Here is an 18,095-nt window from a genome sequence, read left to right as displayed (position 1 = left end):
AAACTCGTCCTATCTCCCAATGTTAATGGATCCTTTAAGAAACATGGCAGAATCCGTATCCAGGTATGCATCTTTGCCAACAACCAATCCGTTCTTCCTTGGGTTCTACTGAAATCCGTCCGTTATTTTTTTTGAGTTATATTGTTTACAGTTCTATGGGACAAAAACATTATCTCTGCCCACTTTCAGCATTGTGAATGTGTCAAATGTTGTCACCAATTTGGAACGTGCTGAGTCAAGCAATATCGGTGAAGAGAATAGCAAAGTTCATGTTCAGGTATGGACCCTGCACTAGAACTGTAAAGTATGAGAGATGAGCAGTACTTTAAGAAGGAACAGGTAGAAAAGTGTGTGTTTGAGGGGGGAGGGGGGCGCAGAGAATGACATAGAAGATGCTTAATAAGAGCATGCCAAGTGATAACAGCACAAGGCACAATGGGAGAAATCAAAGAATGAAAAGGAGCATATCAGGAGGCACAGTGTGGATAGATCGACAGACATACAGAAAGAAAAGCATGAAGTACTGGGCAGAGTGGGGCTCCAGCAGCCTGGCAGAAAATCAAAGCAGATAAACATCAGGGATTCCGAGCACTTCACCTCAAGCACCGTGCCTGGCAGTTGTTACCGTTTAGATGTCCCGCCAGGTACAGTTGAGCAGAGTGTTTTTAATGTTGTTCTGCTCACCGAGTGCCAGCTCTGATTCTACCCACCCTGCCCCTGAACTAGGAGCTTTACTGTAAAACTGCTCTCTTATTTAATTGCGGGGTAGAATTCTAGTGCAAGCCGATACTATTTCACCTGAGGAAGGAGCAGCGCTACGAAAGCTAGTGACATCGAAACAAACCTGTTGGACTTTAACCTGGTGTTGTAAGACTTCGTACTGTGCTCACCCCAGTCCAACGCCGGCATCTCCACATCATTATTATTATACCGTTCGAGGTTTAACCTGATTCCAGTGGGCACAGCAAGAAGTCTTAACAGCACCAGGTTAAAGTCCAGCAGGTTTTATTTGAAATGACAAGTTCATCAGGTGAAGGAGCAGCGCCCCAAAAGCTAGTGATTTCCCAGAAAACGTGTTGGACTTTAACCTGTTGTTGTAAGACTTCTTACTGTGCCCACCCCAGTCCAGCACCGGAATCTCCACGTAGCTACCACAGATTGCGGTGGCTTGAGTGGATTTCCGCATACCTGCGGCTGAGATTTGAAAACTGGTTCCACCTGATCTGTATCTGCAGGAAGTGAACCCTTCCCCCTAGAGACTGAGCACAGGTAGGCAGAAGATGAACGTGAATGTGCTGCAAGGGTGAATCGAACCTAGGTTACTGGATCCCTGCTACCAAGCAGCGCCAGTAAACTCTGGAGCAGTTTCATAGAAATCGCAAATCCCATCAGCGAGTGAATGTGATGGAAAAGGGCTGTCGGAGCTGCCTGTCCTGTCTGCAGGAGCTGTGGGACCGCATTTGGCCCGTTCCTGCCTCTCCCCAGGCTTCCCCAAGTCGACCGGAGATCGCCGTCATCTCTTGTCCCCCCCTAGAGTCGAGACTGCCGCAGTTAACCCCAACTCCGTTGCTGGCTACCAAATCCAGACCCGTCTACGCCGCCCTGTACGACTTCCAGGCCAGGTCGCCAGAAGAGTTGTCGCTGAAGAAGGGGGAGAGGCTGAGAATCATCCGAGATGAGGGCGAATATTTATTTGCACAGAAAAGCGCCGGCTCCAAAGGGGCTGAGGGCTTGGTGCCCACCAATTATGTGCAAGTAATTGAGCAGCTTTCAAATGAACCGTAAGTAATTGTATTGGCAAATCCTGCACATGCTGTCCTTTCCTGCTGAACAGTGTATAAGTCAGCAAAATAAGTCAGTCAATACGAATACTCGGTTCTTTGGCAGACGAGATTCATATAGCTCCTGGAAAAAATATAGTCTGAAATTTCCTACATATTTACTTCTAAAAATATATTGGGCATCTGGTCGCAGGTCCAACAAGCGGTGGAAATGTGGGTAAACTGCCTCTTTGGTCAAATTTCTGTTCACCAAGCATTTATTTTGTGGCTTGATATCAAATGTGATCTAGTTATGCTCCTGCAAAACTTTCGGGGTGTTGTTGCTATGTTGAGGATGCTATATAAATTCATTTTGTTGTAAGTGCAATGTGCTCAAATCTCCTCACCTTTTATGATAATCTATTCACCCCTCTGCCCAAACACAACTCTGTCCATAGTAATGCCCCGACCTCGAATCCCTCCCGGTCCTTGCCCCTCCCTGTTTCAGTAACCTCTTCCAGCTCTACAGCTCTCTGAGCTATCTGCCTCCTCTAATTCTTGCCTACTCAGCAAGGTGCAGGAAGGATTGGTGGACAAGGTGTTGTGGACTGTGCTATCAAGCGGCACTTACCTACTCACTGCTCAGTTTGCGTTCCGCCAGGGCCAGTCAACCCCTGACCTCATTACAGCCTTGGTTCAAACATGGGGCAAAAGAGCTGCTCAAGGGGTGCAGCGAGTGCCTCTTGGGGTGCATCTTGACATTGTAGCGCACAAAGACTCCGAGAGACGAATAGAGTGAAGTCGATGAGGCTTTATTAAGCGTGTCTGTTCCCCCGCAGCTCGGTAGTAGACTGGCCTGCGGGGGAGGACTCCGGCTTCTTATACTCCGCCTTCAGGGCGGAGCTAGAGGTCAACGGCCAACCAGGACCCGGGATCTGTCAGCCAGTGACATTAGGGCTTCCAGTCCCACATGACCCCTAATACATACTACCACAGACATCAAGGCAACATTTGATCGGGTGTGGCACCGAGGAGTCCTGGCAAAAATGAGAGTCACTGGTGGAGTCGCACCTAGCATCAGGTCAGAAGTGGTTTGTTCGCTGACCATTGAACAATGTTCAGCACCATTCATAACTCCTCAGGTGCTGAAGCAATCCATATGCAAATGCAGCAGCATGCAAGCTTGGGCTGAAAAGTAGCAATAACACGCCACTCAAGTGCCAGCCAATGACTATCTACAACAAGAGAGGATCCAACCATCTCCCGTTGACAATCAGTAGCATTACAAAATTCTAATGGTTACGATTGACCAGAAATTGAACTGGGCCAGCCATATAAATACCATGGAGACAAGAGCACTTCAGAGGCTAGGAATCCTGCAGAGAGTAATTCTCCACCTGACTCCCCAAAGCCTACCTACCATCCAGAGGCTCAAATCAGGGGTGTGGTGGAATTCCTTCACTTGCCTGGATGAGTGCAGCTCCAACAACATGCAAGAAGCAGTCCACTCGATTGGCATTCTTTCCACCAACTTCAACCTCCATTTCTTTCACAACCGATGTATAGTGGCAGCAGTGTGTACCATCTAGAGGTTGGACTCACCAAGGCACCTTTGACAGCCGCTTCCAAACCCATGAACTCTACCACCTAGAACAACAAAGGCAGCAGATGCATGGGAACATCGTCACATGCAAGTTCCCCTTCAATCCACACACCATCCTGACTTTGAATTATATCACCCGCCGTTCCTTCACTGTCACTGGGCCAAAATCCTCAAACTCCTTTCCTAACAGCACATTGGAGTACCTACAACATATGGACTCCAGTGGTTTAAGAAGGTAACTCACCACCACTTTCTCGAGGGCAATTAGGAATAGGCAATAAAACTGCTGGTCCAGCCAGCGAAGCCCACATCCTGCGAAATAATTTTTTTTTAAACCATTGACTTCTCTGCTTTCTGCTAGTGAGCCCTGAAGCTCTGGAACACTCTCACAAAACCATTTCACCTCGCTTTCCTCTCTGCTTAAGATATTCCTTAAAGTATACCTGTTTGACCAAACATTTGTCATAATTTCCTTTTTGTAGCTTGGGGCGAAATTCTCCCGAAACGGCGCGATGTCCGCCGACTAGCGCCCAAAACGGCACCAATCAGACGGGCATCGCGCCGCCCCAAAGGTGCGGAATGCTCCGCATCTTTGGGGGCCGAGCCCCAACATTGAGGGGCTAGACCGACGCTGGAGGAATTTCCGCCCCGCCAGCTGGCGGAAAGGCCTTTGTTGCCCCGCCAGCTGGCGCGGAAATGACATCCCCGGGCGGCGCATGCGCGGGAGCGTCAGCGGCCGCTGACAGTTTCCCGCGCATGCGCAGTGGAGGGAGTCTCTTCCGCTTCCGCCATGGTGGAGACCGTGGCGGAGGCGGAAGGGAAAGAGTGCCCCCACGGCACAGGCCCGCCCGCGGATCAGTGGGCCCCGATCGCAGGCCAGGCCACCGTGGGGGCACCCCCCGGGGCCAGACCGCCCCGCGCCCCCCCCCCCAGGACCCCGGAGCTGGCCCACGCCGCCTTGTCCCGCCGTTCAAAAGGTGGTTTAATTTACGCTGGCGGGACAGGCAATTTATCGGCGGGACTTCGGCCCATCCGGGCCGGAGAATCGAGCGGGGGGGACCCGCCAACCGGCGCGGCCCGATTCCCGCCCCCGCCGAATATCCGGTACCGGAGATTTCGGCAACCGGCGGGGGCGGGATTCACGGCAGCCCCCGGCGATTCTCCAACCCGGCGGGGGGGGGGGTCGGAGAATGACGGCCATGGTGTCAAAGTCAATTTGGTGCACTCCTGTGAAGCACCTTGGGGCATTTACACCATTAACACTGTAAAATATAAGTTATTCTTGTTGTAACTGGGCCTCACACAAACGTTTCCAAAAATTGCACTTACCCAGAGACTCCCCTTCAAATTACAACCAGATTTTAGGCACAGAAATAAACAAATTTATTTCTGGTGTTTCATTGAAACGTTGGGTATTGTTTTTAAGATTTATCATCATTGAGACCTGCACTCTATTTTCTGATTTTATGAATGCATTTTTCATGGAAGAAGTATGTCACACTTCCTGATTGCAGCGTCTTCACCCTTTGGCTGTGCCTGATGTACATGAATGATTGTTAACTTAAATTTTCATATTTGGAAAATGATTATCTGGTGTATGTTTGGCGTTGGGTCTTGGCTGTTGCATTCAGTTTATTTCTGGGTATATTCTCATGAGATTTGCCAGAAATGTCAATGTAATTTAGCATTGTCAGAATAGGAGTGGAATGGTCACATATTTGTTCCTAACATTCAGATTGCACCCAAAGGTAAATTCCAGGCACTCTAAGCATACCATGCATATTACTATTGCAGTCACCAAGACATAAGCAAATGCAACAGTCAATGTGAGCACTGCAAAGCCTTTCAAATGTCTGAGATGTATGACCGGTGAATCATGTTGCTCAATAGAAGATTGTTGGATAGAATACAGGCAGAACTGGCTCTGCTGTACTGAGACTGGAAATTCACACCAAAGTTGTAATAAAATATCTGGACCAATACTACTATGACGACCTGATCTTGCGGAGAAATGTTGTGCTCTTTGGAATAAAGGGAGGTTAGACCTGTGTTTTCCGTTTTCCACACCAGCCCTCCTGGGTGAGATGGGGGAAATCGCTAGTTTTTGAGTTGTAGATCCAAACACAACAGTACAAATTGAAACTGCTCAATTCAAATACGACGCAGGAAACTACAAAAGGTCACAAATGTAGCCCAATCTTTCATGCAAACCAACCTCCCATCCATTGATTCTGTCTACAATTCCCATTGCCTCAGAAAGGCAACCAGCATAATTAAGGACCCTACACACCCCGGACATACTCTCTTCTAGTAATAATAATCGCTTATTGTCACGATTAGGCTTCAATGAAGTTACTGTGCAAAGCCCCTAGTCGCCACATTCCGGCACCTGTTCGGGGAGGCCGGTACGGGAATTGAACCCACGCTGCTGGCCTTGTTCTGCATTACAAGCCAGCTGTTTATCCCACTGTGTCTTCTTCCGGCAAGAAAAAGATACAAAGGTTTGAGGGCACGTACCAACCGACTCAGGAACAGCTTCTCCCCTGCTGCCATCAGACGTTTGAATGGACCTACCTCGTATTAAGTTGATCTTTTCTCTACACCTTAGCTATGACTGTAACATTACATTCTGCCGTCTCTCCTTCCTTCCCTATGTACGGTACGCGTTGTCTGTATAGCTTGTAAGAAACAATACTTTTCACTGTATACTAATATTTGTGACAATAATAAATGAAATGAAATCTTCCAGTCAACAGGCAGGAGATTGTCATCTTATTGGTCTGGGCTGAATTCAGACAAGATCCCATGGTTAAAAGACCTTTGGACTGGCCAACCGGTAGCTTAAATAAAATGAACTGCCAAAGATGAAGAAGGTATTGCAATACAAACATTACCCATTGTTCAACATGGCAGACATTACATTTATTTTTTATTGAGCCACCTGCTCCAGAAATGAAGTAATTTTATTTCCTCAAAATAACAATAATTCCCCGTTAAAATGCCCGGGTTTACTAATCAAGGGCACAAGATTTCATTTCAAAAATGATGTTTCCCGAGTATTGCAGACATACAACTGAACACTATATACAGGTGTCCCAGAAATATCTGTAGTACTGGTCGGATTCAAAGCATGAGGGGTGGAACTTGAGTTGAAGCAGTACTTCCACAAGGCATTCCTGGAAGTGAAATAGCAGTGAATTAAACACTAAAATAAGCAAAATACCGCTTAAATTGTTGTTCCATGCTTACAGCTTTATTTTCCAATGCTGGAGGAAAAGGAATTTCAATGTTTAAAAAAGAAACTAAGAGAGAAGTGATTCTTTTATATGTTCTGTCCTTCAACAAATACTCATTGTAACATTATATAATTTTAACAGGATTAGACAGGGTAGATTCAAATGCTCCTGATGGTGAGGGAGTCCAGAACTAGGGTCATAGTTTGAGGATAAGGGCTAAACTTTTAGGACTGATGTGACAAAACATTTCTTCACCCAGAGAGTGGTGAATCTGCGGAATTCACTATCATAGTAAGCAGTTGAGGCCAAAACGTTGTGTGATTTCAAGAAGGAATTAGATATAGCACTTGAGGCTAAAGGGATCAAGGGATATGGGGGGGGAAGGCGAGTTGGATGATCAGCCATGATCATAATGAATGGCGGAGCAGGCTCGAAGAGCCGAATAGCCTTCTCCTGCTTCTATGTATTATGTTTCTATGTATTAGAAAGCCTGCCTGACTAAGAAAGGTTAATGATGGTTACAAACAAGCTACCTTTTTGCGAGTAGTTGAATCACAATTAGTTTTTCAATTAGTAGCACCAATCTTTGAATCTTCCTTCATTTAAATTGCTAGCTTGCTTTAAATTGCACCATGTATTTTCAGATCAGTTAAAATATTGCCCGAGAGATCTGTTGTAATAGAATTTGCCTTCCCGAATGGATGTATGGATGACCTGTGTAGAGTAAAGGGTTAACACCAGAAGCACATGATGCTGATGTAATGAAGATGTAACACCAAATAATTGGGTAAAAGAGTTCTGGAGGGGGCAGAAGTTCAAGACTTGTGCAGAGTTCCAAACATGTGTACAGTAGTTGTAAATAAGGAGTAATGGTTTTAATAAACTACAGTCTCGCGCATCTTACTTTGGAAGAATCTTCTTCTTCGATGATCACTCGCTAACGAGTATTACTGTCCACCTAAGAAACTTTGCATTACTGGTCATGGATTCTGTGGGCCCTTGCGTGGTTGATGTCCGAGAGCCGCATCTTCGACCACACACACTTGGCAGGTGTTTCCAGGAGGTGGAATCGGTCCTTTGACTCTAAATCGCTGGTATCCCTTACTCAGGCTCTTTTTCTGGGCCTGTTCTTGCCGTCATGCATCCTCGAAGAATTGTGTCCCTTCAATCAGGAGCAGGAGTCTCCTAGGCACTGATGTCAATGTTGCATTTCTTGAGGTAAGCCTTCAGGGTGTCATTGAAGAGCTTCCTTGGTCCTCCACTTGTTTGGAAGCCTTCCTTGAGATGGGCAAAGAACCTTATGTACATCCTGAACAACACAATGAATCATGGAGGCCACAAACAGTAAGTAAAAGACCCAGAAAAATCCACAAAGTAGCTACAGACCTGGTAATTCAAGAGATCCTTGAAAGAAGGATTAAAGTGATAGATTAAAAACTCACCAGGAAGTTGGAGCATCGCGGGTGCGATAGGTACATGCTGAGACAAAGACTCAGAATCCAGATGACAGTGAGCAGCGACCAGAATCAACAAGCAACACCAGTAAGCAGCAACTGTTCCAGGGTGTGGTACAAGTATGGAATCAACAGCACCGCTCTCAAAGCAATCCTGGAGCACTGAAGGCAACAAGCTCTGTATTGGGACAACTGGAGATAGAGGTTTTCGAGATATAGAACCGCTTCTCGTTTGCACAAAGAAGTACAAAAGGATCGGGTCAGTAAATTACTTTGTGTGCATTTGAAGCTATTGCTGATGATGTAATAGTGAGGCAAGGTGTTAATGAAACTTCAAATTCTTACGAGGAATTCCCGCAAAAATTTAATTCATATTTTAGCAAACATTTAATTGTAGAAAGGGCAAAATCTAACAAAGGTAAAGACCAATCAAATTCATTAACAATCTATACAGGTTGGCAGATATATTGTGCTACAGAATATTGAGGGATGAATTGATTTGTGATCAAATAGTAGTTGGGGTCTCAGATGAAGCTCTATCAAACCTCTTGCAGCCAAGAGAAGATTTAACTCTAGTCAAGGTGGTACAAATTGCGAGATGAACTGAGCTCAGAAAAAAAAATAGAGCATTTGTTCATAGAGAAGGCAAGGTCCCATGGAAATGAATAAGTGAATCCATTCAATATGCAGGCCTTTAAAAAGGAAATGCATCAAAACAGATGTCTGCAAAATGGGGGAAAGCGCACCAGCCACCATCTTGAAACACTCTCAGTGTGGTGGGCAAAACCTGCCCAAGCGGGAGGAATGCCCAGGAGGGGAGAAGAGTGCCACAACCATGGGAAAATAGAACATTTGAACTGTCTCCTTACCAAAAACACTGACAACTTATAAAAAGAAGGAAAAATATTTCACATACAAGAAGGAGAAAAAAATCACAGAAAGGGAAATAACTTTCCTTGAGGAAGAAAATGAAACAGAAAATAAATACTGGGGTATTAAACTTGAAGCGGATGGACTCCCCACAGAGTTTAAGACCAGCCACAAAGGCAGGAATTTCAGTATTATGTGACAAAGTAAAACAGCTTCAGCACATTACACTGCAACCTTCATCTATCAAGTTGCAGAGTCTAGCCGGGACTACACAGAAAGTCAGAGGCCAACACAAAGCAAAATTGAAGTATGGAAATCATTGAACCTCTGTAGGTCGTCCAGAATCAAGAATCTTCTTCACTAAGCAGGTGGGTATTCTCAAAATTGAATCGAATTCAAAAGATTGATGAAGTTACTGGTGGACATTACAACAGTACAGACAGGAATGGATTTCCAAGATTATTTACAGGACTGGGAAAATTGAAGACCAAGTATCATATTACCCTAAGAGCTGATGCTCAACCAATTTGCCTCTTTATATCAAGAAAAGTCCCCCCCCCCCCCACCCCCCCCCCCCCCCCCCCCCGCCACAGCAAGGATTTATATCACGAGTAACCATGCCAACAAAATGGTGCTCAGGAATGGTCCTAGTTCCAAAACCAAATGACTCTATGAGGTTTGAGATGAATTTAACTCCACTAAACAAATCACTGGAAGATGAGGTCCACAAGACAGCCTCAGTGAATTACCAATTAGCCAATTAAATATTCAACAAATTAGATGCAAACAGCGAGTTTTGGCAGGTGTGTCTGGGCAAGGAATCCAGTCTGCTGACCACTTCTATAACACCATTCGGTTGGCATTGCTTCAATAAATTACCATTTGGAATTGCGTACGCTCCTGAAATTTTCCATAGAACAATGTCTTGAAACCTAAAAGACATGGAGGGAGTAATGTGCCATATAGATGTTGTACTTATACATAGCTCCATGAAAGAAGAGCATGACTGCAGTCCTGATGGACTTACATGGTGCAACCCAAACGCTGACTGAAAAATGTCAGTTAGCCAAACTGATGATTACATTTCTAGGTCACATTGTAGAAGCCTCTGGAACAAAAAGACCCACAAAGAACAAGGATGATCAAAGTGTATCCACAAATCAGGAACATTATTGAACTTCAGAGATTCCTTGAGATGATCAACCGAGTAGCCAATTTCCTACTAAATTTGGCAGAGGTCAATGAGCCTTTGAGGTAGGGTCATCCGTGGTGTTGGAATATGGACCAGGAAAATCCTTTTGAGAATATCAAAAATTAATTTCCTATGAAATTCTGGCACATTGTGACCCAGAAACACTGACCATAGTAGCAGATGCATTGTCTACAGGTGTGGATGCAGTATTATTTCAAGTGCAGACAGACACTAAATGTAGACCAGTTTACTACGCTTCAAGGTCACTCTCAGACACAGAGAAAAGACAAACTACAACTGAGGAGAAAGAATTGGCAGAAACATTGGCATGCAAAACATTCTCAGATTATGTGAAGGGATTGATGTTCAAAATTGAAACAGAACACTTAAGGCACGAGTCATTATTTTAAACATGAAAGAGATTGCAAAGAAGCCACCTAGAATCCAATGGTTCAGATTAAGATAAATGAGAGATTTCTCCCTAACAGAGTATGTTTAAGGTGTTACGGATGCCTGGTTAGAACGTAGAACAGTACAGCACAGTACAGGCCCTTCAGCCCACGATGTTGTGCCGACCATTTATCCTAATCTAAGATCAATCTAACCTACACCCTTTCAACTTACTGCTGTCCATGTGCCTGTCTAAGAGTTGTTTAAATGTCCCTAATGACTCTGACTCCACCACCTCTGCTGGCAGTGCATTCCACGCACCCACCACTCTCTGTGTAAAGAACTGACTCTGACATCTCCCCTATACCTTCCTTGAATCATCTTAAAATGATGTCCCCTCATGACAGTCATTACCGCCCTGGGGAAAAGTTTCTGGCTATCCACTCTATCCATGCCTCTCATCACCTTGTACACCCCTATCAAGTCACCTCTCTTCCTTCTTCGCTAGAGTGCGAAAAGCCCTAGCTCCCTCAACCTTTCTTCATATGACATGCCCTCCAGTCCAGGCAGCATCCTGGTAAATCTCCTCTGTACCCTCTCCAAAGCATCCACATCCTTCCTATAATGAGGCGACCAGAACTGGACACAATATTCCAAGTGAGGTCTAACTAGGGTTTTATAAAGCTGCAGCAAAACCTCGCAGCTCTTAAACTCAATCCCCCTGTTAATGAAAGCCAACACACCATACGCCTGCTTAACAACCCTATCAACCTGGGTGGCAACTTTGAGGGATCTATGTACGTGGAATCCAAGATCCCTCTGTTCCTCCACACTTCCAAGAATCCTGCCTTTAACCTTGTATTCAGCATTCAAATTCGACCTTCCAAAATGAATCACTTCACATTTATCAAGGTTGAACTCCATCTGCCACTTCTCAGCCCAGCTCTGCATCCTGTCAATGTCCTGATGGAACCTGCAACAGCCCTCAACACTACCTACAACTCCCCCAACCTTCGTGTCATCGGCAAACTTACTAACCCACCCTTCCACTTCCTTATCCAAGTCATTTATAAAAACCACAAAGAGCAGAGGTCCCAGAACAGATCCCTGCGGGACACCACTGGTCACCGACCTCCAGACGGAATACTTTCAATCCACTACCACTCGTTGTCTTCTTTCGGCCAGCCACTTCTGTGTCCAGACAGCCAGCTTTCCCTGTATCCTATGACTCCTAACTTTCTGAATGAGCCTACCATGAGGAACCTTATCAAATGCCTTACTGAAATCCATGTACACCACATCCACTGCCCGACCTTCATCAATGTATCTCATCACATCCTCAAAGAATTCAATGAGGCTTGTGAGGCATGACCTGCCCCTCACAAAGCCATGCTGGTTATCTTTAATCAAACTATGTTTTTCAAAACAATCATAAATCCTATCTCTCAGAATCCTTTCCAATATTTTGCTCATCACAGACGTAAGACTGATGTGTCTGTAATTCCTCGGGATTTCTCTATTCCCTTTCTTGAACAGGGGAACAACATTCACCCCCCTCCAATCATCCAGTACTACTCCAGTGGAGAGTGAGGACACAAAGATCATCGCCAACGGCGCAGCAATCTCCTCCCTGGCTTCCCGTAGTAACCTTGGTTATATCCCGTCAGGCCCAGGGGACTTATCTATCCTGATGCTTTTCAAAATTTCCAGCACATCCTCCTTCTTAATATCAACCTGTTCAAGTCTATTAACCTGGTTCACACTGTTCTCATGAGCAACAAGGTCCCTCTCTCTAGTGAATACTGAAGCAAAATATTCATTTAGCCCCCCCCCACCCATCTCCTCAGACTCTAGGCACAAGTTCTCTCCACTATCCCTGATCGACCCTACTCTCACTCTCATCATCCTCTTATTTCTCATATAAGTGTAGAACGCCTTGGGGTTTTACCTAATCCTTTCTGCCAGAGATTTTTCATGCCCCCTTCTTGTTCTTCTCAATCCATTTTTGAGTTTCTTCTTGGCTACCTTGTAACCCTCTAGAGCCGAGTCAGATCCTTGCTTCCTCAACCTTATGCAAGCTTCCTTCTTCCTCTTGACTAGAAGCTCCCCTTCTCTTGTCATCCAAGGCTCCTTCACCTTACCATTCCTTCCTTGTCTCAGTGGGACAAAACTATCCAGCACTTGAAGCAAGTGCTCCTTAAACAACCCCCAGATTACAGTTGTGCATTTCCCTGAGAACAGTTGTTCCCACTTTATGCTCCTCAACTCCTGTCTAATAGCAGTGTAATTTCCCCTCCCACAATTTAATACCTTCACATACTGTCTGTTCCTGTCCCTCTCTCCCTCTCCATGACTATGGTAAAGGTCAAGGAGTTGTGGTCACTGTCACCGAAATGCTCTCCCACCGAGACATCTGACAACTGGCCTGGTTTGTTGCCGAGCACCAAGTCCGATTATGGCCTCCCCCCTAGTTGGCCTATCTACATGTTGAGTCAGGAATCCTTCCTGTACACACCTAGCAAAATCTGCTCCATCCAAACCATTTGCACTAAGGAGGTTCCAATCAATACTAGGGAAGTTGAAATCACCCATGACAGCAACTCTGTTACTTCTGCACTTTTCCAAGATCTGCCGCCCAATCAGTTCCTCCACCTCTCTGCTGCTATTGGGGTGTCTATAGAAAGCTCCCAATAAAGTGAGTTTTAGCTCTCAACAGAGGCTAAAAGGCTGAACCAGAACCAGAACTTTTTAAAGTTTTAAGATGGTGCGGAAAGATCGATTTGTTCAAGGAGTAGAAGATTGTAGTTTAGTCGGGCAGCATGGTCGGCACGGGCTTGGAGGGCCGAAGGGCCTGTTCCTGTGCTGTACATTTCTTTGTTCTTTGTTCTTTGAGTAATAATATAAGAAATAGGGCTTGGTTATTTTATTTTTTAAAACATTATTAAAAGAAAACAATATTTAAACATTTAAACTTCAACCCTAATGATAGTAGATTACATGCTGTTTCTTATTGTTAACATACTAGTTCCCATTAAACAACACTGTAACAGAACATGTGACTCTCATGCCACTTTCACAGGCAGACAAAGGCAATACTTACATTTACAAAGTATTTTCCTTCTGGTGGGGACATTCGTTCTGAACCCTTTTTCCAAAGCCTGCCATGGTGGCAACATTCATGACCTTCTCAGTTGATATCCAGAACCTTCTCCCTTGTAACTGTTCAAAACAGCATTTTATAGCTCTCCTTCTCCCTCTCTCTCGGCTCAAACTAGCCGCTCAAACAAAGCTTCTCTGCTGGGATCTTCAGGCTTGAATCCATCAGCATTATCTTGGCTGTTTGATTGTCCACTCTCATTTATACAAAAGAACAGAGCCAGGCTATTGATATACATTGATGGACAAAGAGGCCATCAGACTCTGTAATGGACTAATAGCTGGTCAGACAGAGGTGTCCCGAAGAACGATGGATCTGCGGAATCCTGTGTATTCCCACTAACAAGTTTAAGTCTGTCTGGGAAAGTGTAACTCGGATAGATGTCGCCTATCCCTCTGACTCTGTGTTAGCAGGCTTTTTCCCCCTCGGTCTGTTTAACCCCTAAATTGCCTGCTATATTGGGGTCTCATTTCTGGACCCAATTTCCTAATATCTCCCTCACAAAGGGAAGTACCTGATGACAGCAGATGCACTAGCAAGGTTGCCAGTGAAGGAACCAATTTAGAGCATTTGCATTTCATCAAAGAGTTGGAATCCAACATGTCTCTCATTACTCAGCATCTACTGGTTACTAGAAAAAAGCTGTATGATGACAATGTGTCCTGTTAAGTGCTATCCAGAAGGATGGCCAGACTAGGCTAATAATCCAGTATGTTGAACAGAGAAAGAACCTCACAATCATAGATAATATCCTAGCTTTTAATAACATAATAGTCATTCCAAGAAAACATCAGTTTGAACACGGTAGCACAGTTTTGAGTACTGTTGCTTCACAGCGCCAGTGATACCGGTTCGGTACCCAGCTTGGATCACTGTCTGTGCACAGTCTGCACATTCTCCCGTGTCAGCATGGGTTTCCTCCAGATGCTCCGGTTTCCTCCCACACGTCCTGAAAGACGTGCTGAATTCTCCCTCAGTGTACCCGAACAGGTGCCGTGACTTGGGGATTTTCACAGTAACTTCATTGCAGTGTTAATGTTAGCCTTCTTGTGACACTAATAAAGATTATTATTATATCCCTGTGATGAATGTAGGAAATTGCTATATACTATACTTTATATTTGGTGCAGTAGTGCTGTTTTAAAGAAACGCTGGTTTAAGATACATACAGGCAGTATGTGAAGGTGTGATTAAGGGGTCGTAAAAGTGAGAAACTAATTGGTTTTAACCATTTACTTGTTTATAAATAGATGGCTATTGGAACATTGTTTTGATTTTGGAGGATCCCTGGGGTATAGATAATTTATGAAGGATAGCGTCTAGTGCTGGATAAACAGGTCATGGTACATACTTAGTGGGAGGAGACTGAAGAATGTAATTAAGGGGTAGAACCAGGTCTATTTATCATTTTGCAGTTTGCCCTAGGATTTTAGTCTGACAAGGCAGGGCTTCAGCTGGCTCTTGGAAGGTTCTCTCCCAGGTCTTTGCACAGAAAAAAACAAGTACCTGATTGTTAACTTTATTTCTAAGTGGTTTTTGAGCTTTATTGGTTTGCTTAATTGGAATATATATATAGTTGCAGGTGTAGGGAATAACACAGATTAACATAGAATTTACAGTACAGAAGGAGGCCATTCGGCCCATCGAGACTGCACCGGCTCTTGGAAAGAGCACCCTACCCAAGGTCAACATCTCCACCCGATTCCCATAACCCAGTAACCCCACCCAACACTAAGGGCAATTTTGGACACTAAGGGCAATTTAGCATGGCCAATCCACCTAAGTTAAAGTTTTTCCTTTTATTTAAGAACTGTTTGAACTACTGCTGTAAAGCTGTTACTTTGTTGCTAATGTGATTGATTCTGTGTTTAAATTAAAGTTAAATTTATGTTTAACATAAAAGGTACCTATTGGTCTCTGTTATGACTCCTAAGTGAAGTATCCGTTTCTCACAGTTTTACAAATTACAAATTGTTGAGTTTCTGTGCCAAGGTCACTGAGGCAAGTAAAATGTGAAATGAGAGCCCAGCAATCAGTCCGGTAGCCAGGCATTACTCATTCTATAGAAGAAATGATTTCTAATTATCTGCCTTGTATAGTGAACATCCAGGAGCAAAAGGAACCTTCTAATTTCCATCAAGGCCATGGGAGCATCCGGGAATTGATTTATTTGATTTTAAAGGCAATTGGTTCCCTTTTTCATTTATTACTACTCAAGGTGAATCAAAGTGAACAGATTGCACAGCATCATGGAGGAATCAGTCATTCATCCACTGAAGAGAATTTAGGCGACACATGGTATTCCAGGCATTGTGGTGTCAGACAATGGCCCGCAATTTACTCATGGATTATTCCAAAATTTTGCAAAGGAACGTGGATTCATTCACATAATCTGCTCATCTCATAAACCTCAAGCAAACAGAGAAGCTAAGATGAACTTTCAAAGACTTGAAGATGAATAAAAATCTTAATAAAGCTCTTCTGGGTTACCGAAACTGACAATGATTTCTCACCATCAGAGTTGTTAATGAGAAGGAGATGGAGAATCCAACTTCCAGCACAGCAATAGAAATTAAAACTTAATATTACCACGCATGACCACAAGATGGTGAAACAGTATGAGGAAGAACCGAGAAACAAACTAGCTTGTAACTTTAACTTCAGGCACAGAATAGGAGACTGTCTGAGGATACAGCAGGATTTAGATTGTCTGGAGACTTGGGCGGAGAGATGGCAGATGGAGTTTAACCTGGACAAATGTGAGGTAATGCATTTTGGAAGGGCTAATGCAGGTAGGGAATATACAGTGAATGGTAGAACCCTCAAGAGTATTGAAAGTCAAAGAGATCTAGGAGTACAGGTCCACAGGTCATTGAAAGGGGCAACACAGATGGAGAAGGTAGTCAAGAAGGCATACGGCATGCTTGCCTTCATTGGCCGGGGCATTGAGTATAAGAATTGGCAAGTCATGTTGCAGCTGTACAGAACCTTAGTTAGGCCACACTTGGAGTATAGTGTTCAATTCTGGTCGCCACACTACCAGAAGGATGTGGAGGCTTTAGAGAGGGTGCAGAAGAGATTTACCAGAATGTTGCCTGGTATGGAGGGCATAAGCTATGAGGAGCGATTGAATAAACTCGGTTTGTTCTCACTGGAACGAAGGAGGTTGAGGGGCGACCTGATAGAGGTATACAAAATTATGAGGGGCATAGACAGAGTGGATAGTCAGAGGCTTTTCCCCAGGGTAGAGGGGTCAATTACTAGGGGGCATAGGTTTAAGGTGAGAGGGGCAAAGTTTAGAGTAGATGTACGAGGCAAGTTTTTTACGCAGAGGGTAGTGGGTGCCTGGAACTCACTACCGGAGGAGGTAGTGGAGGCAGGGACGATAGGGACATTTAAGGGGCATCTTGACAAATATATGAATAGGATGGGAATAGAAGGATACGGACCCAGGAAGTGTAGAAGATTGTAGTTTAGTCGGGCAGTATGGTCGGCACGGGCTTGGAGGGCCGAAGGGCCTGTTCCTGTGCTGTACATTTCTTTGTTCTTTGTTCTTTGTTCTTTGTATTAGCGCTGAAGCTCAGAGAGAGAGTATGGATGTGAGACCAACAGCGGGGAGGCATCATAATCAAAAACCACAGCTGAGATACTACAGGATTGTGACAGACCAGGGAGCTGTAAATAGAAACCACCGTGTCTTAATATCCTTGGAAAGAAAAACAAAAGAAACTTGGGCTTCCAATTCGGATCCTGAAAAGAAAGTGAAAGTTCGAGGCAAAGCTCCACAGCCAGCCAGGAAAAGGACAATTACACTAAAGGGAGAGTGCAGAACGCCGTCTACCTCAGAAAGAGACCAGAATAAAATCAAGGCGATTGGTCAAGGCACCTCCCGTGAAATCTGAGACTTAACTGAGAGATATAGGAGGATGTGTATAATTAGGATAAAGACTTGGAGAGAGTTTCAGAGAATGTATTTAATTGGAATAAAGACTTTGGAGGAGTTGTACAGGAAAAGGTTATCAGAAGCACAAGATGCTGATGTAGTGATTATGTAACATCACATGATTGAGTAACAGAGATTTGGAGGGAACGGAATCCCCAATATGTATATCGAGTAATGGTTTTAACAAACTACAGTCTCAAGCAGCTTACTTTGGGAGAAGTGGCATACCCCAAAGAACCCGGTATAGACCCTGAATTCATGGCTTTACAACCTGTGTCAAGTTTTGTATTGTTCCTTCATTGATAGTTACTTTGGAATGTGTAGGCAATGTCTGCGTCCCAGTAATCTAGTTGAGTTTGGGAGCATTCCATGTGTGAACCACACACATAAAAAAAATCTTCTCATATCACAAATAAATGGCATAGAATGGCTCCAATCCAATTGCTTCAGTTTTACAAGGCTTGGATTGCAGGCTTCTCCATTGTGCAGG

At 44.4% G+C, this 18,095-nt stretch overlaps 1 protein-coding gene across 3 annotated transcripts in view; it reads left to right on the top strand.

Moving 5' to 3' along the window:
- The first annotated feature begins 1,264 nt into the window (after positions 1-1,264).
- The window catches only part of LOC140428452 (tyrosine-protein kinase Srms-like), a 95,754-nt gene continuing 78,923 nt past the window's right edge, over positions 1,265-18,095 (top strand). For all 3 annotated transcript variants that reach the window (XM_072514929.1, XM_072514928.1, XM_072514927.1), the window contains exon 1: positions 1,265-1,781. In XM_072514929.1, coding sequence (XP_072371030.1) covers positions 1,405-1,781 — 377 coding nt within the window. In that variant the 5' untranslated portion in view covers positions 1,265-1,404. The remainder of the gene's footprint in view (positions 1,782-18,095) is intronic.

Source organism: Scyliorhinus torazame, chromosome 8 (assembly GCF_047496885.1).
Source record: "Scyliorhinus torazame isolate Kashiwa2021f chromosome 8, sScyTor2.1, whole genome shotgun sequence".
Classification (NCBI taxonomy): Eukaryota; Metazoa; Chordata; class Chondrichthyes; order Carcharhiniformes; family Scyliorhinidae; genus Scyliorhinus; species Scyliorhinus torazame.
Note: the sequence above shows the minus strand (reverse complement) of the source record. Positions and strands in the feature narration are given on the sequence as shown.